Consider the following 26,126-nt stretch of genomic DNA (forward strand, 5'->3'; position numbering starts at 1 on the left):
AGGGTACAGACTACTCATTAGGTACCTTCAGCTAATAGCACATATGCAGAGGCAGGCTAGCTACGTGGGAAAGGAGGAACTGCTCACAGGAGCTAGACAATCACAACAAGCAGGTCTCCTCTTTGGCCTGACCTTGGCAACAAGCAGTTTCTGAGAAGCCAAAGTTCTTCATGGCTGAGAGCTCATCTCCTTTAGACATTTCAGAGAACAAGCTGTACGAGCTGTGGTACAAGTTTTCAATAAGACTGAAAGGCATGTCAGCAAGGCACTGGTGCATCCACTTAAGGACAGAGGATAAACACATAACTTTTAACATTAAATTGTTAGAGATGATTGGCCAACCTACGAATATGCATAGTACTTGGCACATAGGTCCTTTAATAAAATGTTACTGAATCTATTCTGAAAATGTCACGTTTGCTAAGTAATATGTTCTAAAGGGTAAAAATCAGGAAAAAAATTCTGCTCTAAAAAGAAAAAAAAAAGGATGTAAAGTCCACTCTATCCTAATGTAGCAGTGGGGAATTTTTTTTTTTTAAGTTATAACAGGTTTTTAGGCTTAATACATACATTTTGGACTTGGGAAATAGCATAATTAAAAAGCAAAAATTAATTTTGATTAATATATGACCACTATCATGAGTTTAAAAATCAGATTAAAAATGTTACTAATAAAAGGGAGAAAATGTTTAAATGAATCTGCACAAATGTACAAATCAATGTGTGAAAGCTTAGCAAGGAAAATATAAAAATTGTCTTTTTAAAATAAGTATTTCATTAGGAAATGGAATTCTGAATTTCCCATTATATATTTGGTCCTCATAGCTTTCCTGGATAAAGCAGTCCTAACCATTTTAATAAACTCCAATTAAAATACTCTAATAATGTTGAATCTAGGCTAACCTATCATCTACACAGATATAAAATTCTGAATGTCACATACAGTAAATGAAAAGGTCAAATCTGACTATGTTTACAGTATTCTACAATGAAAATAAAAAATCCAGGAAGGCAAATAAAAATGGCTTACTTACATGAGGTTCTTTTTATTTGTTGATTGTACATTTTAAGAATTGGATATATGCCTTCCCTTCTCATCCAGTATTTTTTAAGAAGTCCTAAGTGAATGCATACTGTTTTATAAACTGCATTGTCAAAACTGCAGCAAAATTCAGCAAAGTGAATGTAGTTTTATCCCATGGAAAAGCACTGAATACAGTTACAGGAACTAATTCAGTATCATCTAATTTAAGAAGTTCTTGTCACCAGATCTGGTTATGTTGGTTTGTGAAACATACATTGCCTAGAACAAAGTACACCAACCTGCAAATCACAACCCAGCAATTTTCATTCTTTCTATTGACAAACATTCAGAAACAGTATTTTCACTATATGAAAGTAAACAACCACAACCACCAAATCAACTTTTCTCACACGAGTTTCTAATCCCAACAGTGTCACTGCAAGTCACTAGCAATCACCGCATTATTGAGCAAAGATTAACTTAGCACTTCCCTCCAAAAAAAAAAAAAAGTATGAAAAGAATGCTTTTTACATCATAAATGCTGGCGATGAAAAGCATGTAAAATAATAGATTCATGATTCAGGGTGGGAGAGGAATCCATTGCTCCACACAGCACAAAAGAATTCTGCTGAGGCGGCCATAGCTCTTTTCATTTCTTAGCTGGGTTCTTGGGAGGAAGGAGTTTATATGTGTTGAAGTAGCCCACCACCTGCTGGGGGATCTCTGCCAAGACACACTGAGCGAGCGCTTCTTTCGGAGCCTTATGAAAAAACAAAATCAGAGTGACTTTTATTAGTAACCAAATTTTTACTGGCATTTTGATAACAGACTAGGAATACCTCACCTGTCAGTAAAAAGCAGTAATTCCCAATTCCTAGGCTTATATCCTGTCTTAGGAAAAGTCTGTGAAACACAGAATGAGCTAAGTAACCAATGTTACTTAGGAGTGCTATATTACCCAGTAATATGTATCAAGTCCTTTTTTGGTGCCAGCATTTTGGCATTTGATAATAACTTTTTTCTTTAACTTTTAAAGGTGGGTTTTTTATTCACTTGGTATTAATTTTTTTAACTTTTTATTTTGAAATAATGACAGATTCATAGGAAGTTGCAAAAACAATATTCACCCAGTTTCTTTCAAAGGTAGTATCTTTCATAACTATAGCAGAATATTAAAAGCAAAAACACTGACAATGGTACAGTTCACAGGCCTTATTCAGATTTTACCAGCTTTATTTTACATGCACTTATTTTCACATGTGGATGTAGTATTCTATATAATTTTATCACCTGGATAGATCTGTATAACCATCACCACAATCAAGAGACAGAACTGTTTCATCATGACAAGGATCCCTAACATTAACACTTTTAATCACCTTCCCCCACACTCATACATTGGCTCCTGGGAATGTAAAAAAGCATAACCATTCTGGAAAAGTTCAACATTTTCTTTAATAATTAAACAGGCAATAATCATACGACCCAGAAACTGCACTTCTGGGTATAATAGAGAAATAAAAATTTATGCCCACACAAAAACCTGTATATGAATGTTTATAGCAGCTTTGCATATAACAGACAGAAACTGAAAACAATTAAAGATGTCCTTCAATGGATGAATGGTTAATACCTACACCGTGGAATAGTCCTCAGCAATAAAAAGGAACATATGCAGAAACAACCCTGCAGAAAATCATGCTGAGTGGGGAAAAAAAAAAAAAAAAAAGCCAATCCTAACATTTCTATAACATTTTTGAAATGACAAAATTATGGAAGTGGAGAACAGATTAGTGGTTGCCAGGGGTTACGGGGGGTGGAGGTGCAAGAGAAGTGGGTGTGGCTATAAAAGGGCAACTTGAGGAGTCTTGAGAGGATGGACCTTCATTGTTTATCAATGTGTATACCCTGGTCATAGATTCTGTGCTGTAGTTTTACAAGATGTTACCACTGGAGTGAACTGGGTAAAACAAAGTCCTGAGAGATTTTCGTCAGATTAACTTCCAGTCTGGCAAATTCATCATATACTTGTATAGAGTTTTTCTGTTGTTACATACATAGGTAAAGATAAAATACACTTTAAAACATTCACAGCGGGGCGCCTGGGTGGCTCAGTGGGTTAAAGCCTCTGCCTTTGGCTCGGGTCATGATCCCAGGGTGCTGGGATCGAATCCCACATCGGGCTCTCTGCTCCTCGGGAAGCCTGCTTCCTCCCGTCTCTCTCTCTCTCTGCCTGCCTCTCTGCCTACCTGTGATCTCTGTCTGTTAAATAAATAAATAAAATCTTTAATAAATAAATAAATAATAAAACATTCACAGCAACACCACTTATAATAATTCATCATACAGACGGCAAGAGGCATGCAAGTATACAACTTGAAGCAAAACTGCAAAATCTAATCAGGGCTCTTCAAACCAAAACTCCATACATCCTCTAACCCCAGACACCTACTTCACTACATGGTGATGGACTGGTGAATGTCTGTGTTCAAACTGCTTACTGTGCATGAAGAATAAGGAGGAGTGGTACTCACGTTCTGGAATTGTCTGAAAGGCACAAACTGGACGATATCTCGGATGGCTACCTCGCCTGATGGGGAGCGGAGACTCCCACCATCACCATCCAGAAACTCCATGGCACTGAAGTCAGCACCTCCTACTCCCACAATGATGATGGACATAGGCAGCTTGGCGGCATTAACTATAGCTTGTCTGGTCTCATCAAGGTCTGTTATCACACCATCAGTAATGATCAAGAGCACATAATATTGCTGCCAAGAAAGAAAATTATATTCACTGAGCGGGTCGAGCTCCCAAACAATAAAAGCAATCGTTAAAAACGTCTCCAGTGTGATGAGTCATTCAAGTCTCTTTCTTGCTCATTTCCCTTGCCAGTCTCTACCCAGGATACCAGCTACAGAAAATATTCTAACATTCTCTAATGACAAGGAAATGTATTCATACAAAAATTACAGGTTTATTAAAAATGAAACAGACCACAAAGTAGGGTTAGCATAAATATAAAGAAGTGAGACATCGAAATGTCAAAGATTAAACTTTTAGTGAGCATAGGAGTAAATACGTTAACATAAGTATTAAATATGTCAAAGTACTGATCAAGGGAATAAGTGGTAACTCTGTTTCTAAAAGGTCAAGTATGGAAGGAAGTAGAATTGTTTATCAAACTAAAGTGCATTTAAAAAAAAAAACGAATAGGTCTGGGGGGCGGAATCTTTCAATTCTCTCATTTCTGATAAACATTTTTAGAGGTTGGTAAAATATTACATAAAATTGTAACTCCACATTTTGGGTCATTTAAATCTAGAATGGAAACAAGTTTTATAATAAAGCTAACACATGCTGGGTGTTTACTCTGCCCCAGGCACTGTGCACTTTATAAGAATTATCTTAGTTCACATTTCAGCAGTCATATGAGGTAGTTATCTCTACCCTACTTTTGGATATAAAAAGTTATGAAGCTAAGAGAGATTTGGTATCAAGGTCCAACAGATAATGGTTATCTAATCCAAACCCTTTGAATACAGTTAGTGATTTTTCATCAGCAACTGAAATTGTAAATTTTCTCAATTTGATAATTTGTTAAGTCTACCTTTGAAAAGGCAGATTTTAATCATTTCTTTTTAGTAAAACCTATTTACAAAAATTAATTCAAATGGCAGAGAAAAGATTCACGAGTATAAGGGTTATTTTTTTGTTGTCTTGTACTTAATGATCACTAATATAACAACAGTTGTTACTCCCGAACCAAGGATAGCCATATGTTATTACTTCATTCTTTGTATATCAATGGGCCAAATAAATGGAAAAATGGCACCAGAAGCAACTACCAATCCAAATTCTCCTTGTCCCCTGGTACTATAGCACTTACAGAAGCTGTCTGTTGTTGGGTGGCTGCAGCAGCAAAGCTGGCCACATGGTTTATGATTGGAGAAAAATTAGTTGGTCCATAGAGTTTTATCTGAGGAAGGCAGGCCCGATATGCCTCTACAATGCCCTGGATTCCTAGGCAAAAAAAAAAGCAGAATTAAAAATTCTCAAACACAATTTAATTGTTCATTGTTTACCATACTGGCTAATTTAATTAAATATATATATGTGTGTGTATATATATATATATATATATATATGTATGTGTATGTGTGTGTGTGTGTGTGTGTGTGTGTGTGTATACACATCTATTACTTTAGTTAAAAACTCTATATTCAAAAGTTCCTCTTAAACCATGTGTTATAAAACTTCATAGCCATGCTCCATTGCAAACACCTATAAACATTACTGTCCTCCAATAAAAGACATTTATTTTCATATCAGCCAAATTATTCATTAATCTACAGTGGGACTGTTATATTGCATAATTTTTGTATTTTAGGAATAAGACTTTAATGGGAAAAGAATCATGAAAAAGTTGCTGCATCTCACAACTGACAAGAGGTAAGAAAAACGTATTGAATAAATAGAAAAACTTTTGCACATGTGGCCAAAGATTCTACAAAGTCGGATGGTTATAAACCTAACTGTTAATTGTAGTCAAGAGTTAGTAGTCAATAACTTAGATGTTAAGCATGGTACGGGAAATTGTATAGTCATAAAAATTCATTTCCAGGTTATGTATTACATTTTGCTGCAGAAATACCAATGTGTTTGTTTGTTTATGCTGTACTGCCTGGGCCTGCTGGGATGCTGTATAGTGAAGATTGGGCAGGGCCATTCAACTAGCTTTAACCAAGCATGTAAATGGACATGACATTCATATCTAAGTAGACGTTTTAAGAGCCACTGCCTGTTTTCACCAGCGATCTGGCTCTTTCCCTCTGCAAAGGGAGTAACACATCCCAGATACAGTCCTGAGTCCCAGAGTAAGAAGAAACTTAGAGCAGACTAGCTATATGTAAAGGGATATATAAATAAACTATTTTATTTATATATAAATAAACTATTTGGGGGCGGACTCTTTCTCTCAATTCCTCGTTTCTGATAAACATTTTTAGAGGTTGGTAAAATATTACATACATAAAATTGTAACTCTATCTTTTGGGTCATTTAAATCTAGAATGGAAATAAGTTTTATAATAAAGCTAACACATGCTTTATAAAATAAACTATTGCTATTATAAATAGAAATAGAAACCATTGCTATTATAAATCACTGAGGGTTAGATTGTTTATTACAACAGCACAACTTAGTGGAAGCTAAGTGGCATTCCTGGTAAAAGCATTGCTAGTAAGCTTTAATGCAACATACGCGCCTGTGGAATCCAGCCCTTATGTCAGAGTGTCCAGGATGCAGGTAAGATACTAGAAATCCTCAAGAACTTCCCCCATACTTGTTGAGATCATCAAGGAAATCTGCCTAAAAAGATTTTTAATGCAGGGGCACTTGGGTGGCTCAGTGGGTTAAGCCTCTGCCTTCGGCTCAGGTCATGATCCCGGGGTCCTGGGATCGAGCCCCGCATCGGGCTCTCTGCTCAGCAGGGAGCCTGCTTCCCCTCTCTCTCTGCCTGCCTCTCTGCCTACTTGTGATCTCTGTCTGTCAAATAAATAAAATCTTTTAAAAAATAAAAAATAAACGTTACAGGAAAAAAAAGATTTTTAATGCAAACCAAAACAAGTCTGTTGCTTAAAAGATCCCCAACAGAGCAGAGATCAAGAAGGAAAAGAAGTAGATACTTGACTTAAAACTTTCACAAGACCAACTCTCTTAACATTTAAGAGTTCTAATTCACTCCTCTAAGTCACTTTGAACTTAGGAAGAAGTCAGTCCAGTACTAACAAAAATAGTATTAACATAGGCCAGCAGTAGGATCTTACCACAATCATACATACTGCAGAAAATTTGGGTACCCAGAGCAATAATACTCTTTCATTTTTATCATCTCAGCTTGCTTTTCAATCTGAAGATATATAAACTATTAATTAAATTTCTTCACAAATATCAATTGCCTTCAGTTACCGCACTAAAATTAAGTTATGCCAAAATCCTTCCTTGCATTAAAGGAACATTTTGTTGGAATAATTTGTATTAGGGTTTGTTTGTTTGTTTTTAAGATTTTATTTATTTGTCAGGGAGAGAGAGAAAGAGTCACAAAAAGAAAACTAGGTAGGGAATTTAAGTAAATCACAAGTAACAAACTAGTAACAAGTTTGAAGAAAAAAGACAAGGAACAAGACAATTAACAAAAAGACAAGTAAGAAAAAAACAAGTAACAAACTAGTAAGGTATTCAGTATAAAATCTTCCTGTTTTTTAGCTTACCGTTGCAATAAGGATTGGATGGATTAAAGTTCATTGGAAATTCATGTGAAACCTGCCAAAAGAGGAAAGGACTGATGAAGCCTGTTTTGCTTTTGTGGGAGGCAAATACTTAAAATAAGATTTCCTCTTACCTGCCACTGAGGAGGTATCTGAGCTCCAAAACCAAAAGCTGGAAACATTTTATCACTAAAAAGAAAATGTGTAAAAAACTGAAAGATCATTTTTTTTTCAAAATAGAAAATTTTATCTTTACTCTTAATAAAACCTATAGTTTGTGGGTTTTTTTTTAATTCAAAAATCTTAGGAAAATAAAAAGATTAAACCCATAGTAACCACCAGAGAGAACCAATGTTAACATCTGGCAACAATCATTCTAACTATTTTTCTGTGCACTGAGGGAGAAAAATGCTTCTCTCTATATATTTATAAAAATGGAGTTTGTATTCATTTTATAATATGCCATTTTCTACTTAAATACTATATATTATTTTGCTGAATAAATATGTAGATAAATCCATAAAGCTTTGAAAACCACAAGTTCATTGGCTTATAGCAAATGCATTTGGCAGCAAAACCTGACCTCAACTGACACGAGGTTATTTATAGCTTTTATTCATGCCACTGATTATGAATATTCATACATTTGGCCACAGAAACATGGTGCAAATGCCACATATAAAATTCTCACATTTTTTGTGCAAAATGTATGAATATTTGGTCCCAATTGTTTAGGGAGAAGGGATTATGCACCTGAATATATAACATCATGTGAATGGCTGCCATGTATTCCACCACTTTATGGATATTCTCCCCCAACTAATAAAGATCCAATGTTTTGCTATCACAAAACACTGTAATGAACATACTAATCTTTCTGCTAGGATATAAATGTATATTATCATATATATATATATATATATCAGAAAAATTAGTATGCTCATTATGTTCATTATGGTATGTTCATTCATTAAAATATATATGTATATATATTTTAATTTACTCATTGGAGAGAGAGAGAGCACATAAGCAGGGGGACAAGCAGGCTGAGGGAGAAGCATGCTCCCTGCTGAGCAAGGATCCCAATGTGGGACTGAATCCCAGGACCCTAGGATCATAACCTGAGCCAAAGGCAGATGCCTGACTGACTGAACCAACCAGGCGTCCCAAAAGGATATATTTTTTTAAGATTTTATTTATTTATGTGTCACAGAGAGAAAGCACAAGCAGGGGGAGCAGCAGGCAGAGGGAGAAGCAGGATCCCTGCTGAGCAAGGATCCTGATGTGACTTGATCTCAGGATCCTGGGATCATGACCCAAGCCGAAGGCAGACACTTCACCGACTGAGCCACCCAGGTGTCCCAGCTAGGATACTCCTTTTAAATTAGTTTTTAATGGTTCTTTTTGTATTGAGGATAGAACCTGAGTCAGACACATCAGGAGTATTTTTCCCAGTTTGTAGTCTGCCTTTAACTTTGTTTAAAATATACTTCCTTTTATAGTTTTCAATATTAATGAATGTGAACAAATAAAATTTCTTTCATGATTTCTGCCTCTGCTGCCTTGCTTAGCCTTCCTCACTGCAAAATTATAAACAATTCACACATATTTATTCCTAGAATGTCCAAGGTTTGATTTTGATATTAAACTTCTAATTCACCCAGAAAGTCTTTTGGGGTAGGATATGAAACAGAAACTGCCACTCTCTATCTGTATCCCTTCTCTCCCTTCTTAATAATGGAACACCTGAGCTAGAGACCACACTAGCTCAGCTGCAGCTTCTCTGGGCTGCATGTGGCCAGGTGGTAGATAGATTCTAGTTAAGAAAATATGAGTAGAAGTGGTTATCAGTTACTTCTGAATCAGGATGCCCCTAGGAGGGAAGTCACCTGTACTCCTTCCCAGTTGCCCATCTCCTCCTCCCACTGACTAGACAAGATTAGAAGCACAGCATTTGCCTTGGACCCAGGGGTAGAATCTAGGACTTGACAATGGTAGAACTGCCCTATCAATCCTATACTATCTCTAGACTTGCAACATTAAAGGGAAAATAACTTCTGTTTGGGTAAATGCACTTTGTTTTGGGGGTGTCCACTCTAGCAGTTTGTCTATACCAAATAGTATCCTAACAGGGGCACCTGGCTAGCTCAGTTGGTAGAACATGTGACTCTTGATCTCCAAGTTGTGAGCTGGAGCCCCATGTTGGGTGTAGAGATTACTTAAACATAAAATCTTAAAAAAAAAAAAAAAAAAAAAAAAAAAAGTACCTTAACATATACCAGTATGAGTTCGGGATCTAAATTCACTTCTTGTCTAGTTTAGCAGCTGTGACAACTCCTTTCCCCTAAAACGTCATCTCTATCACATACTAAGTTCACATACACACTAGGGTCTATTTCAAGACTTCTTGCTTTGTTCCACTGGTCATGTACTAGTTCTGTAATATTAATAATATAGCTTTAACATGAGGGTTTCTTTAAAGATCTTATTTATTTGTCAGACTGAGAGAGAGAGAGCACAAGCAGGGAGAACAGTAGACAGAGGGAGAAGCAGGCTCCCCTCTGAGCAAGGAGCCCAATTCGGGATACAATCCCAGGACCTTGGGATCATGATTCTAATTTTTTTTTTTTACTTGATTATTTTAGGTTTAAATTCATTCCTTATAGGTTTGCTAGAATTTATGTATGAAATTGTCTTGGCCTCGTGCCCTTGAGAGGAGTGGCTCTGTGACCAGCTATCCCATTCCTTCCATGATTCCAGGTCTACTCAGGCTGTTTAAATCAACTTTGGTAATTTAAAGCTTTTCTCCCCCTCCCCCATCCCCGCAAAATCCTTTAATCCAGATTTTCCAATGTAATAAGAAAGTTTTATATAGTATTAACTTCTAGTTTTTAATGGTTTTTTTCTTGAATGTATGCTTATACTCTCTGTCTCATTACTAATATTCTATGCACGTTTTCTCTTTCTTGGGGGTCAGCGTTGGCAGATTTGCCTGAGTTTTGTTGAACTTGCAAAGAATCATCTCTTCATTTAATTTATTCATTTAGTGAGGTTTTTTTTTTTTTTTTAAACTTTCCAAGTCTTTACTTTCAGTGTTTAGAAGAAATACATCACAGTACATAATAAACAGTTTGGAAAGCACGTCTCTGGAGCAGACAGCCCAGGCTCAATTCTATCTCTGCCAGTTACCAGTTGAGTGACCTTGGACAAGTTAACCTCTTACGCCTCAGTTTTCTCATCTGTACACTGTAGATGATAATGGATGATAATAGTACCTATGTCACAGCAAAGTATGAGGATTAGGTGAGTTATCATGTAGAAACAGTATTATATTGTGCCTGATATGTCATAGCTAATTTATAGACAGAATCTGCTATTATTGTTATATCTTTATTTTTTCTCCTATTCTTTAATTTTATTTTATTGAAAACCTAGTTCATTTATATTCAATTTTTCTTGTTTAAAAATAAAAGCATGTAAAGCCAGAAATTGTCCTCTATAAAGACAGGACCACACTGTATGTTAACTACCTAAAATTTAAATTAAAAAAAAAAGGGGGGGGTGCTCGTGGGTGGCTCAGTCATTAAGCGTCTGCCTTCAGCTCAGGTCATGATCCCAGGTTCCTGGGATCGAGCCCCACATCGGGCTCCCTGCTCGATGGGAAGCCTGCTTCTCTCTCTCCCATTCCCCCTGCTTGTATTCCCTCTCTGGCTGTTTCTCTCTGTCAAGTAAATAAATAAAGTCTTTGAAAAAAATACTAAAAAAAAAGATAGGACTATGTACAGTCTTCTTGGTGCCCCTATTTCTAAGATAGTCTGTTATTATACTTCAGTTTCTTCTTTGTTTTTGTTTTTAAAGATTTTATTTATTTGAGAGAGAGAAAATGAGAGAGAGCGAGCATGAGATGGGGAAGGTCAGAGGGAGAAGCAGAGCCCCTGCTGAGCAGGGAGCCCTCAGGACTCGATCCCCGGACTCCAGGATCATGACCTGGTGGGAAGGCAGTCGCTTAACCAACTGAACCACCCAGGTGCCCTCAGTTTTCTCTTTGATCTAAGAACTTGTTAAGATTTTTTTATTTCCATATGGTAAATTTTATTTTAGTTATCCTTTTGTTAACTTCTAGGTGGCAGTCTGATAAAGTAACTCTGTGAACTTTTTATTTTTTATATAACCACCACTATAATTATGTTACTTTAAAATTTTTATTGTACTTCTAACTACTTTCAGTTGAAATACTTCGATACTCTTATCAAACATGTCCATGGTTATATTTTCATTTTGGATTATGTAACGAAGTTTTCTATAGAATAGTTTTTTTGTTATATTTAATGACTTTTGTCTTAAATTCTACCTGGCTGGTATCAGAATTGTCACCTTTGCTTTAGATTTGTTCATTTGCCTGAAAATTCACCTCTTTAAATATCATAGCAGATTAATGAAAAGCTCCATCAATATATGTAAGGGCTTTAATCATAAAATAATAGGCAAAGGTAAGTGAAAATTTATACAGTGCCCTAAGAGATCCAGAACAAAAAATTATTAAGGTGGACTTTCTTTTCTATTGTTTGGTAAACCTTCAAGAGGGCCTATTTAATCTATTCAAAAATCTATACATTGAGAATCTATTCAAATTTTTAGAGCAATCAGGTCAAGTTTTCTTTTGGCACTTGTTCAAAGTTGCCATTAAGAGAATAATTTGAGGGGCCCCTGGGTGGCTTAGTTAGTTAAGCATCCGACTCTTGGTTTTGGTTCAGGTCATGATCTCAGGGTCATGAGATCCAGTCTCAAGGGGTGCTCTGCACTCAGCAGGGCATCTGCTTAGGATTCTCTCCCTCTCCTTCTGCCTCTTTCCCCCACTTGCATGCTGTCTCTCTCTCAGATAAATAAAACTAAAAAAAAGAAAAAGGAAAATAATTTGACAGTGACTGCCAAGAAATAGACATGTTAATAAACAGTGTCTATAAATGTTTACAAAATATGTCATCTGGACTTCAGTTACACAGATAACTTATCCTTAATAAATAAACCCCAAGGAAACAGTTGACTCCAGTCAGCTGTTAAATAAACAAGCTATATATAATACATTATAACTGATCACAGCTAGAGAGAAGAGGTCAAAAGTAAACCCTAAGACTGTCACAAAGAGAAAACTAGAAAAGAGAACACAGAAGATTTTAGGGAGAAAGTTATTCCCACCACACCCCCTTTTCTACCCTCAGTCAACCCCAGCAGCCCTATCACCACCAATTATATCAAAGTACTAGCAGATGAAACAGAAACTGCCCTTTCTGGAGAGCTATGAAAACAAGTATTTTAGTCATACTCACGTATCATAATCTTGAATGACCAGTCCCACAGACCAGATAGCAGTCAAATACTCATTAACACCATTTGGGCTAATGTAATGAAGGGAGTCAGGAGACCTTGGGTCGCCATTAGAGCCAGTGAAGTCCACTCCCACCTGCCAAATAACAATCACAGCCCTTACTAAGGAGAAGCCATATGTTCAATGTCCTGGAGACAGACACTCGGCCCAGAGCCTGCTGCTGCCATCTCCTAACAAATGCCTGGGCCTACCAGTATTTCCACAGACAATTAAACAGTTAAAGCTTCAGCCTGAAACAACCTGCTGCTATTCATATTTTTTCTAGATGACTCAAATCCATGAATTTTTATACCCAGGAGTTCAGACATAGGGCTTATTTTGTAGGTTGTTTAACTAACGCTTTCTGTAATTTAAATTACTCCATCAGAAGGAACAGATCTTATCAACAAAGTTGAAGGCTTCCTGATGAACTTAGACAACCTGTCTGAGGAGACCATACTAAACGGCGTGGGTAAATTCCAAAGTTGGTTTTACAAGAAAATAAAGGAACAGTGCGAAACTGTAGGAAAAAAGTAACATGTTTCAGCCTACTTTGAGAAAGTCAGTGTTACTTACAGTAAAATTCAGTTGACATCCTCCCATGATATAGTCAAGGAATGTGCACTCCACTGTAATCTAAAAACAAAGAGCAAACTCTCAAAATCAAAAATCTCTTACTGGGGTTCCTGGGTGGCTGAATTAATCGAGCATCCAATGCTTGGTTTTGGCTCAGGTCATGATATCTGGGTCATGGGATCTAGCCCCACAACAGGCTCTGCACTCAGCGAAGAGTCTGCTTGGGATTCTCTTTTCCTTTCCTTCTGTCCCACAACCCCCCATAAAAATAAATAAAAAATCTTTAATTAAAAAATCTCTTACTATACAAGAGATACAAAGAGCTCTCTGGCATATATTTTTAACAGTTTAGACACTGAACAGAACCATGATATAAGCAGGTGGAAACCACACTGGTATTTGAGTTTAAGTATCCCCGTCCCTACTTGTCATAAATCTGTAAGATCTTACTTTGAGATAATTAAAGCAATGTTAAGATTAGATTTTTTTTGTTTTAAGATTTATTTATTTTAGAGAAAGAGATACAGAGCATGAGCAGGGGGAGGGGCAAGGGATATTAGGGACAGACATAGAGAAGCAGACTCCCTGCTGAGACGAGAACCCAAGTTGGGGCTCAATCTCACAACCCCGATATCATGACCTGAGCTAAAATCAAGAGTCCAACACAGAACCAAATGAACCTCCCAGATGCATCTAAGATTAGAATATTAATGGCCAAAGATGAAATACACTCACTTCAAGTTTTAAGAAACTAGTAAAGAGTCTAATATGTTGAGAGCTTGATAATAATCAAGATTAAAAAAAAAAAAAAAAAAAAAAAAACCAAAAAATCCATTTGTTTGTTGCAAGAAAGCTCGTGAATTTTTCACTCTATTTATAATATCTCAACTTGAAGTTATGACCAGGATAGATGCACTGGGTTAGATCATTTCTACTAATACCCTGGGAAAATACCGTGATGTTTCACATTTCCTAAAAATAAGAAAAAAAGGGGCACCTGGGTGGCTCAGTGGGTTAAAGCCTCTGCCTGTGGCTCGGGTCATGATCTTAGGGTCCTGGGATCGAGCCCCGCATCAGGCTCTCTGCTCAGCAGGGAGCCTGCTTCCCTTCCTCTCTCTCTCTGCCTACTTGTGATCTCTGTCAAATAAATAAAATCTTTTTAAAAAAAAAAAAAAAGAAAAAAAAAAACTTCAATATTCTTTGTCTTTTGCCAAAAAGTTATCAAACCTTAGAAACAAAGTTACTTGGAAAGATTTCTATACTATTTCCTACTCTCTTCTTTTCCCTAAGGGTGTCCAGATGATCATATCATTTTCAATTGCCCAAAATTCAATTCACATTTCCTAAGATAAGGAAAAATTGTAATATTCTTTGTCTGGTTTAATATACACCATATTGAAAAAAGAACTTGAAATGTGATCTCATGGAACGCCTGGGTGGCTCAGTTGGTTAAGCGGCTGCCTTCGGCTCAGGTCATGATCCCGGCGTCCTGGGATCGAGTCCCGCATCGGGCTCCTTGCTCGGCGGGGAGCCTGTTTCTCCCTCTGCCTCTGCCTGCCACTCTGTCTGCCTGTGCTCATGCTCTCTCTCTCTCTCTCTCTCTCTAACAAATAAATAAATAAAATCTTTAAAAAAAAAAAAAGAAATGTGATCTCATTATACTATAAATGGTAAACATCAACTAACCTCACACTGTTTCACACTGATAACACCTGAATTCTTGTAGCTTTTCTTCTTTTGCCTCTTTTTTTCATTTATGCATTCAAATTCCACCTGTAGGAAGTAAAGACAAAATATTAGTTCTTACTAGTGATATAAAAAAATGCCAATGTTGGGGCGCCTGCGTGGCTCAGTCAGTTAAGAGTCTGCCTTCGGCTTGGTCATGATCCCAGGGTTCTGGGATGGAGCCTGCTTCTCCCTCTGCCCCTCCCCCTGTTCATGCTTGCATGTGTGTGCCCGCACGTGCGCTCTCTGTCTCTCTGAAATAAATAAATAAAATGTTTTTTAAAATGCCAACATGAATTTAAATGAATGGCTTTTTTTCGCTTGGAATCGAACCATCCCCTGATATAGGTCTGCTGCAAAATATAATTTTGAAATAATTACATAATAAAATATGTGAAATATTTTTAACTGAAATTTGTAAAAGGTATAAATTTTGCCTCTAATAGATGATTTCCTTGCAAATGCTTCAAGTAACATTCTTTATTTTTTATAATAAGGGAAATAAAATATTACTTTGACCCATTATTTTCAAAAAAGAAGAAAAATATGCTGCTTAGAAAAAGAAGGGAAAAAAACCTACCATCAGAAAACAGAAATATATGGAGCCTAACTATATGGTAAAATATGCAAAGATCATCTTTTTCCCCTGGGGATACTTTCAGAGATAGAACTAATATCTTACATCTTCTTTCCAGTGTAGCTCCTTTCCCCAAACAGAAGGATCTTCTTTTCCACCTTCTAGCCACCTATCCATCCATAAGGCTTGGCTCAAGCTGCCCTCCTCTATAACATCAACTCATATTCCAGTTTTCTATCTCCATTCATCTCTGTAAACTTCTACGACTATATAAAATTTAGTTACATACTTTGTGTTATTCTTAATTGTTTCATTTCATTAATTTTGTTTCATACCTGGGATATAATCACCACCAAATTATACCTTCAAATTTTCTCTGTCTTGATCAACTCAAGGAACACTTGGTGAGTCACCTTTTCTGATGAATAGAAAGTAACTTATATACTTTAGACAGAGTCATTGCTAATTTTCTTTTTTTTTTTTTTAAAGATTTTATTTATTTATTTGACAGAGAGAGAGAGATCACAAGTAGGCAGAGTGTCAGGGGGAAGCAGGCTCCCTGCCGATGCAGGGCTCGATCCCAGAACCCTGAGATCATGACCTGAGCCGAAGACAGCGGCTTAATCCACTGAGCCACCCAGGCGCCCCCATTGCTAATTTTCTAGGAATCAAATATTAAAAGGTACAGTAGATACAACAATAAAAAACAAAATTATGTTAAATAAATTCTTTCATAGTTCAGGATCCTGCCAGACTTCTCAGTCATCATGATTATTAACTATTTAATATTTGAGATGTGGGAAAGCCCTAAAGAGAATTCTCATTGGTAAAAGACTGTGTTACTTCATTTCATTTATTCCCATTTTGACAGAATTGTCTACCAAGTGGCAGGTACTATTCTAGGCACTGAAAACACAGATGATAAAATATGGCTCTGCCTCTGAAAAACAAGAGCGGATAAACGTTGTCATTGCAGCAATATTAAAAGCTGCATTCTGTCGTGGAGAAGGGAAGGATCAAGATAGCTAGATTTAGAAAAACTTTACATGACCCATAAAGAATTATAGAGTTAGTTGTTCATTATCTTCTAAAAGTAGGTCATTTACTGATTCTTCAAGATAGTGACAAAGTGAAATTACTAAAACAACAATCCAGACCACTCCTCTTTAGTTCTTATTTAGGTAGCTTGTTTTATTTGAACTGTTCAGACTTTTAGCATTTTTCATTAGTTCTGCTTTTTAAAAAAAAATTATTTGAATAGGTATTTACAGGGGCACATGGGTGGCTCAGTGGGTTAAGCCTCTGCCTTCGGCTCAGGTCATGATCTCAGTGTCCTGGGATCGAGCCCCGCATCGGGCTCTCTGCTCAGCAGGGAACCTGTTTCCCCCTCTCTCTCTGCCTGCCTCTTTGCCTACTTCTGATCTCTGCCTGTCAAATAAATAAAATCTTTAAAAATAAATAAATAAAACTAGGGATTTTCAATCAAACCAAATATATTGTCTGAAGCTAAAGGAAACCAAACCTCTAACTATAAATATAAACTTAGACTCCCAAGTATGGATCTTGGATCATCCAATTACTACACAAATACAATCCACAGATTTCAGAACATTTTAGAACACAGCAAAAACATGGCAAACAGTTTGCCATACCAAGGGAAAAAATGAAATAATAAATACATGGCCAAACAGTAAAGTGCATTCAAGTAACAAAGATGCAACTTACAGGTGAATTTCTGGAGGCTTCTTTCAGTTTTGTCATGGTGGTTTGAAATGTTCCAATGAGATCATGTGACCCATCATTATCATAATCATAACACTCTACCTAGAATTAAGTATAATAAAAATGTATAAAAGTCAACCTCATTTTGTTTAAAAGGATTGCCTGCAATAAATGGGACTTACCAAGAAGTGTCCTATTGATGTAAAAAAGTGAAAATGTTTAATAGGAGAAGTAGGAACTAACTTCCTGGAGGAAGTTAGTGAACCACTTTCAAACCCCAGCTATTCTTGCAACGGGGATCTAGGACAGATCATAGGCAGATGAAAAATACAGATACTGTCTAAATTCCACATTAAACAGTTTCCAGTTCACCTATCATGCCCTTTATAAGAGCTGATAAAATCAAAATGGAATTACACCTTCTTTCTCATCCACTTCTTCACTTCGTTATCACTACACAGTGACTAAAAGCCGTCAACTGCAGGAGGAAAGGAAGTCAGTATCCTAGACAACTAAAACTTGTATAATTAAATCCTAGATGATTTAGAAATATGGCAAATATATTTCATTAGCTGCAATCTGGTGAGGCTAGGGTTGTATTCAGAGTTAGACATGATGAAGTCAGATTTGCATCCTTCTGAAAATCACAACTCTTAGAATGAAAAAGAAAATTCAAAGAAAAGAGTATGTTAACCACTGAGGAAGTATCTAGACTGGGTCATATTAACTCTTATTTCCATGTAAAACAGGGTGAATTCTATTCCTATCTATGGCTCTCACCAAATGCATGTTCTTTCTTAAAGCAGACGGAAGAGAACTGAGAGTACCTGATGTGCATGCAGCTTTGTGCCAAGTTGACAGCATAGCCAGAGGGTAAATATTCACAAAAATACCTGATTACTCATTGCAATGAGAATATTAAGATGGTGTGAACTGCTAGCAAACAGAGGTGTTTATCCAATTTTTTATAGTGCTTTGTAAATTCAGAACAGATTATCTCATTTCCTCATTTATTATGTGCACTGCACACATTATCTACACAGGCTTGTGAAGTAGGCAGAGGAATTAGATAGTGTTAGAAGATGATAAGTTTTATTTGGTAACCGACATAGGTAATATAAAGCTGTGCTAAGGACACTTTTGAATTTTTCTAGAGATTTAAAATAAAAGCCTGTAACTGAGAGTACTTGCCAAGACAGTATCCTTTACAAAGTTATATTAATTACCAAGTTAAAATGCTTAGGATTTATGTGTTCATCCAGAAAAGTGAATTATTTTCTTCTCAGTTCTATGAGAAGTGAACTGTCTGCCTATTATAACAGGAAGTGTTTCCTTCCTTACTAATATTTTGATTATTATTCCAGGGAAACTATAATCAACCAATAAAGACAAGGTCTAGAATTGCAATTTTGATTAACTGTAAAGGATTTTTATTTGTTGTAAACAGTTTGGTCTCTTAGCAATTATGAGAATTTGATTCTTGCCTTACACATATCAGATATGTAATTTTTAAACTGAAGCCCCTTTTTCTGACTCTTTATTTAAACTGTGAGGGGAAAAGAAAATGAATGATCTTACTAATTTTTTTCCAGAGAAAGTAAAATTAAGATAAAGACAAAAGCGGGACGCCTGGGTGGCTCAGTTGGTTAAGCAGCTGCCTTCGGCTCAGGTCATGATCCTAGCGTCCTGGGATCGAGTCCCACATCGGGCTCCTTGTTCTGTGGGGAGCCTGCTTCTCCCTCTGCCTCTGCCTGCCACTCTGTCTGCCTGTGCTCTCTCTCTCTCTCTTTCTGACAAATAAATAAATAAAAAATCTTTAAAAAAAAAAAAAGACAAAAGCAATCTTAGTATTATCACGATTTTACTTTTTAATAGATTTTTTTTATATATGGAAAGTAGAATTTGATTTTTTTTTCCTAAGTAAGCTCTATACCCAATGTGGGGCTTGAACTCACCACTCTGGGATCAAGAGTAGCATGCTCTACTGACTGAGCCAGCCAGGTGCCCCAGAACTTTGCATTTTAGATTTGCATTCAGAAAACTCCAACTTCTATCTAGGTTAAGATCAAGCTTTGATAAGGCCAATTTTATTTATTTATTTTTTTTTTCAATTTTACTTTTAAAGAAAGTATATGAACACCTAAAACTCTTCATATGCCTGAGACTTCAGGGAATGTAAAAAGATTTGTAAGTTGGAATTTCTGAGAGCTCACTATAATAACTACATAGGAAAATTATATAGAAAAACTATACAGAAAACTATATAGGAAAAATTCACTGTTTCCCCATTGAAGGCAAATATTTGGTGCTAAAGAAAGATGTGACATTTATAATGCAGGCCTATGTTCAGATATAATTTCAGATAAATGATGTAATGATTTGCATCTTTTAATTTCTCTTCTCAAAAATTCAAAAACTAGGGGCGCCTGGGTGGCTCAGTTGGTTAAGCAACTGCCTTCGGCTCGGGTCATGATCCTGGAGTCCCGGGATCGAGTCCCGCATCGGGCTCCCAGCTCCACGGGGAGTCTGCTTCTCCCTCTGACCTTCTCCTCGCTCATGCTCTCTCTCACTGTCTCGCTCTCTCTCAAATAACTAAATAAAATGTTTAAAAAAAAAAATTCAAAAACTAGTACTACTGGCTGTTTCAAATACTGATACAGTTATCAGCAGTGCTTGTGACATTGAAATACATGCATATATACATATGCACCTATGTATATATGTAAGAGAATGCACGCACCACAAAATACTACATTCACTAAGGCATTCCCATTTTAGTCAGGGGGGCAGCATGCAGGATTATGTCTTTTATTCACTTGATCTCATGAGAATAATAATACATGCTGGAGTGATAACACTGGCACATTCACACAGCAGCAAAGAAACTATGGATGATTCTGACTCTATCCTCTGCTCTAAAACCCTTTACCACACCTCTAAACGATTTCCAAACACCAAGAGACTCACAGATGGATGATTTTGTAATATTGCAAAGAAATACAGCACTAAAGAATGTAAAGACAGTCATGATGTGGGAAACCAAATTGTGTATAGTTAACACAAACTGAGAAAGTTTTAAGAACACAAGACATTCATCAGAGAAAACTCAGAAAATCAGTTTACTTACTCTAATAAAATAGCCCTGTAAGCATGCCACTGTGTGAAAAAAAAGTTTAAAAAACATTGTTTCATTGTTAACATTTTATTGCAAGCAACCAGTTATGGTTTAGGCATTTTTTTTCCCTAGCCTTTCCCTGTTTCTCAGGTCTAATAAAGTTTTAGCATATTATTTTTAATGTGAAAAGCAAAAGTTGTAGAGGTAGTATAATTATAGAAAGTAATTTTTAAAACTACTGTTCTACTATTTATTTTGTACCTAAATTTTCACCGTTATTTGAAATAACAAATAAATTCTACTTATATTGATTTTTAAAGTTCTCTGCCAAGTTCTCTGAGGACAAATTTTTTTGGATCTAAGGAATTAAGTCATTTTAATGTAACAGCATCTGTGCTTTATATAATGGTTTAGAAAACTTTCACTTTCATTAATTTAATCCTTCCCTTTTTTGTAATATAGACATTATTTTCTCTATTGTGTAAGTGAAGAAGTTAGATGACCTGCCCAAGATCCCTTATCTGGTTGAAGGCCTAAGTCAAGACTTGGACTATAGCCTGAGACGAAATCTTATGCTCTGTGTCATCACTTTTCCCGTTTTTACCATATTCATTACCAAAGGAAAAAAAACTAAAACAAAAACAACAAACTCCACTTTGGTTTGCTGACAACTAAACACAAGAAAAGGCTTCTATCTGGACTCTTAGGAGACTCCAGGATAATGTGTCTTAAATGTGTCTTAAAAATAATAAATATTTTTATTATGTGTCTTAAAAATAATAAATATTTTCTAATAAATGGCTATAAATTAAGACATTAAAAAAATTCTTAGATGCCTGATACTTCCTGGTCCCACTCTGCTTTCCTAATACTTTATAGTAAAGCCATCTAGAAGTTTTCAATGAATATCTTGCTCTGAAAATAAGCGATGGAAAATGCCATCACTATTCTCCTCTGCTGCTAATGGCAGAGGGAAGCTCTGGGTTTTTAGTCAAAGTAACGTCTGCTTCTATTTGCAAGGGATATGACAAAGGCAAAGAAGGCAGTTAAAGTTTCCTATTTGCAGAAAAAAGGAATCTTATTAAAAGGAGGAAAGATTTAAATTGGACATTTTATTTTTTTTAAATGAAGAGTAAAATGAAAATCACAATTTTTGATTAAGCATTAGGCCAACAGATCAAACGTATCTACCCTTCAATTTACTTATCAGAGACATTTCTATTTTAATATTCCTAAATACAAATAAAATATAATCCTTACAGGTATCTATTAGATCACTTACTTCTATTAAATACTATCTAATCAACTAGTGTGTGTGTATACATAACATATATATAACTTTAAATTACCTTGATCGTTTTGTCCATATCTCCATAGCACAGGGAGTTAAGAGAGATTTTAAAAGGCCTCCAAACAGGATTCAAGTTATTTTTAATAACCTATAAAATGAAGATACAAAGACTAGTTAGAAAAACATTCAGTTCTTGCTACACTCTCACTAATCATCCTCCACCTTTTCACCCAGTCAATTTTTTCAATGAAAAACTATCTAGGACAATATTATACAAGTGTTAGAAGAAAAACATGATAGATACAGTCTGAGAAAAGAAGAGAAACTACTTGGAAAATATATTTCACCCATTACAAGGTACACTTAGAAACTACAGATTGTTGATTTTGTGGAAAACCAGGGTTTTCATTGCAGGACACAGAAGATTCAAATTTGGAATAAGCAAGGATGAGAAAGAACCTTGCTGGGTTGGGCTTGAATTGAAGAAATAGTCTAAATTCATGATTTAAAATTTTTGTAAATATACATACATAATAAACATATGCACAAATACACGTTTCCCAGCTATGTCCTTTGAAAAGGCATAAGTCAAATGACATCTCAGTAGCAATGAGTACATCTACGACTACTCTGTTAGAGGAATAGGGTTCCAAGAGAAAGGGCTCATTCCAGACCTGGGAGAGAGTGAGCATAATATGACCTGAGAATATAGTTTAATGCAAAGTAAGAGAATGCAGGGCACCTGGCTGGCTCAGTCAGAGGAGCATAAGACTCTTGATCTCAGGGTGGTGAATTCAAGCCCCAGATTTGGTGTAGAGATTACTTTTAAAAATAAATAATTAAATAAATAAATAAACAAATAAATAAAAGAATGCTTAAAGACTAATGGGGTTATGTTAAAGGGACCCAAAAGCCTTTCAATATCACTCTCCCTGGTCAAATTTGGATTAATCAGAACAGCTAAAATGACAGTAATGAATTATAATATAATGAATATACCATGTTATAACAGTCATGAGTCTAAATGATACCAAAAATGAAAAAGGAAGTGAGAGGAGAGATGAAAGAGGTGTATCTGCTATTATATGTAAAGGGATGAAAATTTTAGAAAAAAATCACTATTTTATAACCCCTAATATAAAAATTGACTTAGGTATGGATCATCAGTAGATGGATGACACGCAAAAGAACAGTTTAATCATGCATTCTCAAAGTGTCACACCACAGATCACTTATTAATTACAAAGGGGAAAAAATGGGACTTTATCATGGCAAGATCTGGTGGTCACTAGCTTAATCAAGTAGACAAGATTGGCAACATCATTACTGGACAGCTTGAGACCATGAGTCCTCTGATGATACAGAGCAAGGTATACATACATAATGTCCTGGATGGATTTGTTTGATTTGGATATAACTGTAAGGAAACAGTAGACTTAGAATGTTGGACACACTGGTCTTCATTATTCAGGAGATTCAAGGGCATTAAGACCTAAGACAGATAGGGAGAAGAATCTTATATATTGGGAACATAAGAACCCAATGCAAAATGTGAAATGCAAAATGTGAACCTTTAATCATCCTAGACAAAAATATGTGGAGGTATATATATATACCCCTCCATATATATATATATGTGTGTGTGTGTGTGTGTGTGTGTGTGTGTGTGTGTATCTCAATCAACTGCAGAAATTCAAAGTTATATGATACACTGATGTTATAAATTTTAAATTTTGAGTCCTAAACTTCCAGGTGTGATTGTATAGAAGAATGCCCTTCTTCTCAAAAAAAGCCTGCTGTGGTAATAAGGTGATGTCTGTAGCCTGCATTAAAACAGTTCTGCAAATGGGAAGTATATGTGTGCATGTCTGTGTATATGTATATGTGTGTCTGTGTGTGAAAGTGAGTGAGTGAATGAGAAAGAACACACATGCAGATATGACCAGGTGGCAAATCAAAGTGAAGGATACACAGGTATACATTTTAGTGCTTTTTACAGGGTCTTAAATTTTTCAAGATAAAAATTTTACTGACAGGGGGCGCCTGGGTGGCTCAGTGGGTTAAGCCGCTGCCTTCGGCTCAGGTCATGATCTCAGAGTCCTGGGATCGAGTCCCGCATCGGGCTCTCTGCTCTCTAGGGGAGCCTGCTTCCTCCTCTCTCTCTGCCTGCCTCTCTGCCTGCTTGTGATCTCTCTGTCAAATAAATAAATAAAATCTTTAAAAAAAAAAAATTTTACTGACAGTTCAGCATGGTAGTACCTCCACATGAAAGGAAAAAAAAAAAAGAAATGAGTATGTTGATCTTGTATCTCTGGCTCTATATGTCTGAACTCAGACTGATATTTTTACAAGTACATAATTTTTAAAAATTTAGATTACTACAATTCCAATGGAAACCTCAACTCTACTTTTTCAAATTCAGATATTCACCTCTGTTCGATGAACCATGAGCCAGTTTCCATCAGATGTCTGCTTGTGGAATTCCAGGTATGGATCTGACTTTCCAAATAGATCCTACATTTAAAAAAAGTCAATTATTCTCCTCTGAAACCATGTGAAACCACACTTTATACATGTTACATGTTAGCAGTACCTGAAGTCTAACTCCATAGTACAGATATATACAGTACAGTACAGTAATAAATACAAATCCCAGTCTTCCTCACAAACTTACCAACCTGCAGATGCCTACAAGGAGAACTACTACGGCATTTGTGATAAACGCTCATAATCCTGTGTCTCACACCTTCACTTCTCAAAAAAACATGAGAACATGGCTTTAAAATATGGTGAACAATAAGACCCATAATCAGTAAGATATGTTTGGGGCTTGTTTTCATTAGTAAGAGTATTCAATTAGTTTCATTAGTAAGAGTATTCAATCACATAGCACTGAATAGTTTTACACAAATGACATCCCAAACATTAGCCATACTGACACCATGAGGGACAGCAGTTATCAGCAATAAAATGGATTCACAGGGGTTAAGTGACTTTGGCAAGATCATACATCTAGTAAATTCATGGATCTGAGTCTTGACTTTATATCTTATTCTTCTATTTCCAATACTCTTCCACCAATTCCACACATTTCTTTACACACAGAAGGGAGTAGAGGTAAATATGTGAAGTGAATAATGGAATTATTCCAACGGTACAAAGTACATCTTCTTTTTCCTCTGTAATTCACCACAGAACCCCTGTATAATGCTGAAGCACAGTGAGTGCTCAAAAATACTCTTATCACTAGCCTCAATACAAACACACACATACACACACACACAAATACACATACACACACATACACAGAGATAAAATTCCGGAAGATTGACCAAATCACTTTCAGAGGTCAAACTCAAGTGAAATTATAAATTATTTTGTTTTCTCATTTTTGTTTGCCTTTATTTTGACATTGTCATACTCTTTAGAATATACAACTTATTATTTGTTAAAATGAAAGGACATCTGTTAATTCCACAGTAATATATGCAGCTATGCCCTGAATTGAAAACTTCTTGAGTCCTAAATTAAACTCAGTATTAAATTAAGAACTAAGATAATATTATTTCCTTCCTCAGCAGTTCAATGTCAAGCAAGTAATATATATGGTACAGTCAAAAATATAAACACGGGGCTGGGTGGGGGGACAGAAAGGACCTGGGAGGCTCAGTTGGTTAAGTGTCTGACTCATGATCTCAGGGTCTTGGGACTGAGCCCCATGTCGGGTTCCCTACTCAGCGGGAAGTCTGCTTCTCCTTCTCCCCGTGTCCTTCGCCCTTCTCATGCTCTCTCTCAAAAATAAATAAATAAAATATTTAAAAATATATATAAACACGGGGGGGGGACTGGTTGGCTTAGTCAGAAGAAGATGTGACTCTTGTTCTTGCATCATGAGTTTGAGTCCCATTTGGGTGTGGAAGATTACTTAAGTAAGGAAACTTTTAAAATATAGATATAAATATAGATACATATATACACACACACACACACAAACAAAGGTTATCCAGAACTCTAAAAAAATATTAAGATTTTACTTATTTATTTGAGAGGGAGAGACAGCTCAGGAGAGGGAGAAGCCGACTCCCCAGTGAGCAGAGAGCCCAACTCAGGGCTTGATCCCAGGACCCTGAGATTATGACCTGAGCCGAAGGCAGACACTTAACTGACAGAGCCATCCAAGCACCCCAGAACTTTTAAAATTTAACCTTATCTAATAAGAATTTTAAGAATCAATGTAATTAGCCTCTCTGTAAACCATTTAATAAAACTAATAGCAGCACTATACACAGAGAAGTTAACTTTCTAAAAACACATTAATGTACCTTGTCTGACCTGTCTTAGAAATAAACCAAAGAGAAAGGCAGAATATCATTATTACCATTTTGAAAGTCAGACAACAAACCTTTGAAAGTTCATTAAAATGTCAGTAGTAGATCTAAAGTAAGAATTAACAGTTCCTGA

At 36.1% G+C, this 26,126-nt stretch overlaps 1 protein-coding gene across 1 annotated transcript in view; it reads right to left on the reverse strand.

The window, feature by feature from the left end:
• Window positions 1–468: 468 nt before the first annotated feature.
• LOC111146700 (copine 3) overlaps window positions 469–26,126 on the reverse strand; it is a 46,187-nt gene continuing 20,529 nt past the window's right edge. The window contains exons 6-16 of the mRNA XM_022502368.1: window positions 24,096–24,179; window positions 21,724–21,813; window positions 17,263–17,361; window positions 14,922–15,008; window positions 13,236–13,295; window positions 12,622–12,755; window positions 7,429–7,483; window positions 7,298–7,349; window positions 4,914–5,047; window positions 3,559–3,795; window positions 469–1,784 (exon numbers count right to left, since the gene is read on the reverse strand). Coding sequence (XP_022358076.1) covers window positions 1,674–1,784; window positions 3,559–3,795; window positions 4,914–5,047; window positions 7,298–7,349; window positions 7,429–7,483; window positions 12,622–12,755; window positions 13,236–13,295; window positions 14,922–15,008; window positions 17,263–17,361; window positions 21,724–21,813; window positions 24,096–24,179 — 1,143 coding nt within the window. The 3' untranslated portion in view covers window positions 469–1,673. The remainder of the gene's footprint in view (window positions 1,785–3,558; window positions 3,796–4,913; window positions 5,048–7,297; window positions 7,350–7,428; window positions 7,484–12,621; window positions 12,756–13,235; window positions 13,296–14,921; window positions 15,009–17,262; window positions 17,362–21,723; window positions 21,814–24,095; window positions 24,180–26,126) is intronic.

The sequence above is a fragment of the Enhydra lutris genome, unplaced genomic scaffold (assembly GCF_002288905.1).
Source record: "Enhydra lutris kenyoni isolate GAN:26980312 unplaced genomic scaffold, ASM228890v2 scaffoldscaffold14, whole genome shotgun sequence".
Lineage (NCBI taxonomy): Eukaryota > Metazoa > Chordata > Mammalia > Carnivora > Mustelidae > Enhydra > Enhydra lutris.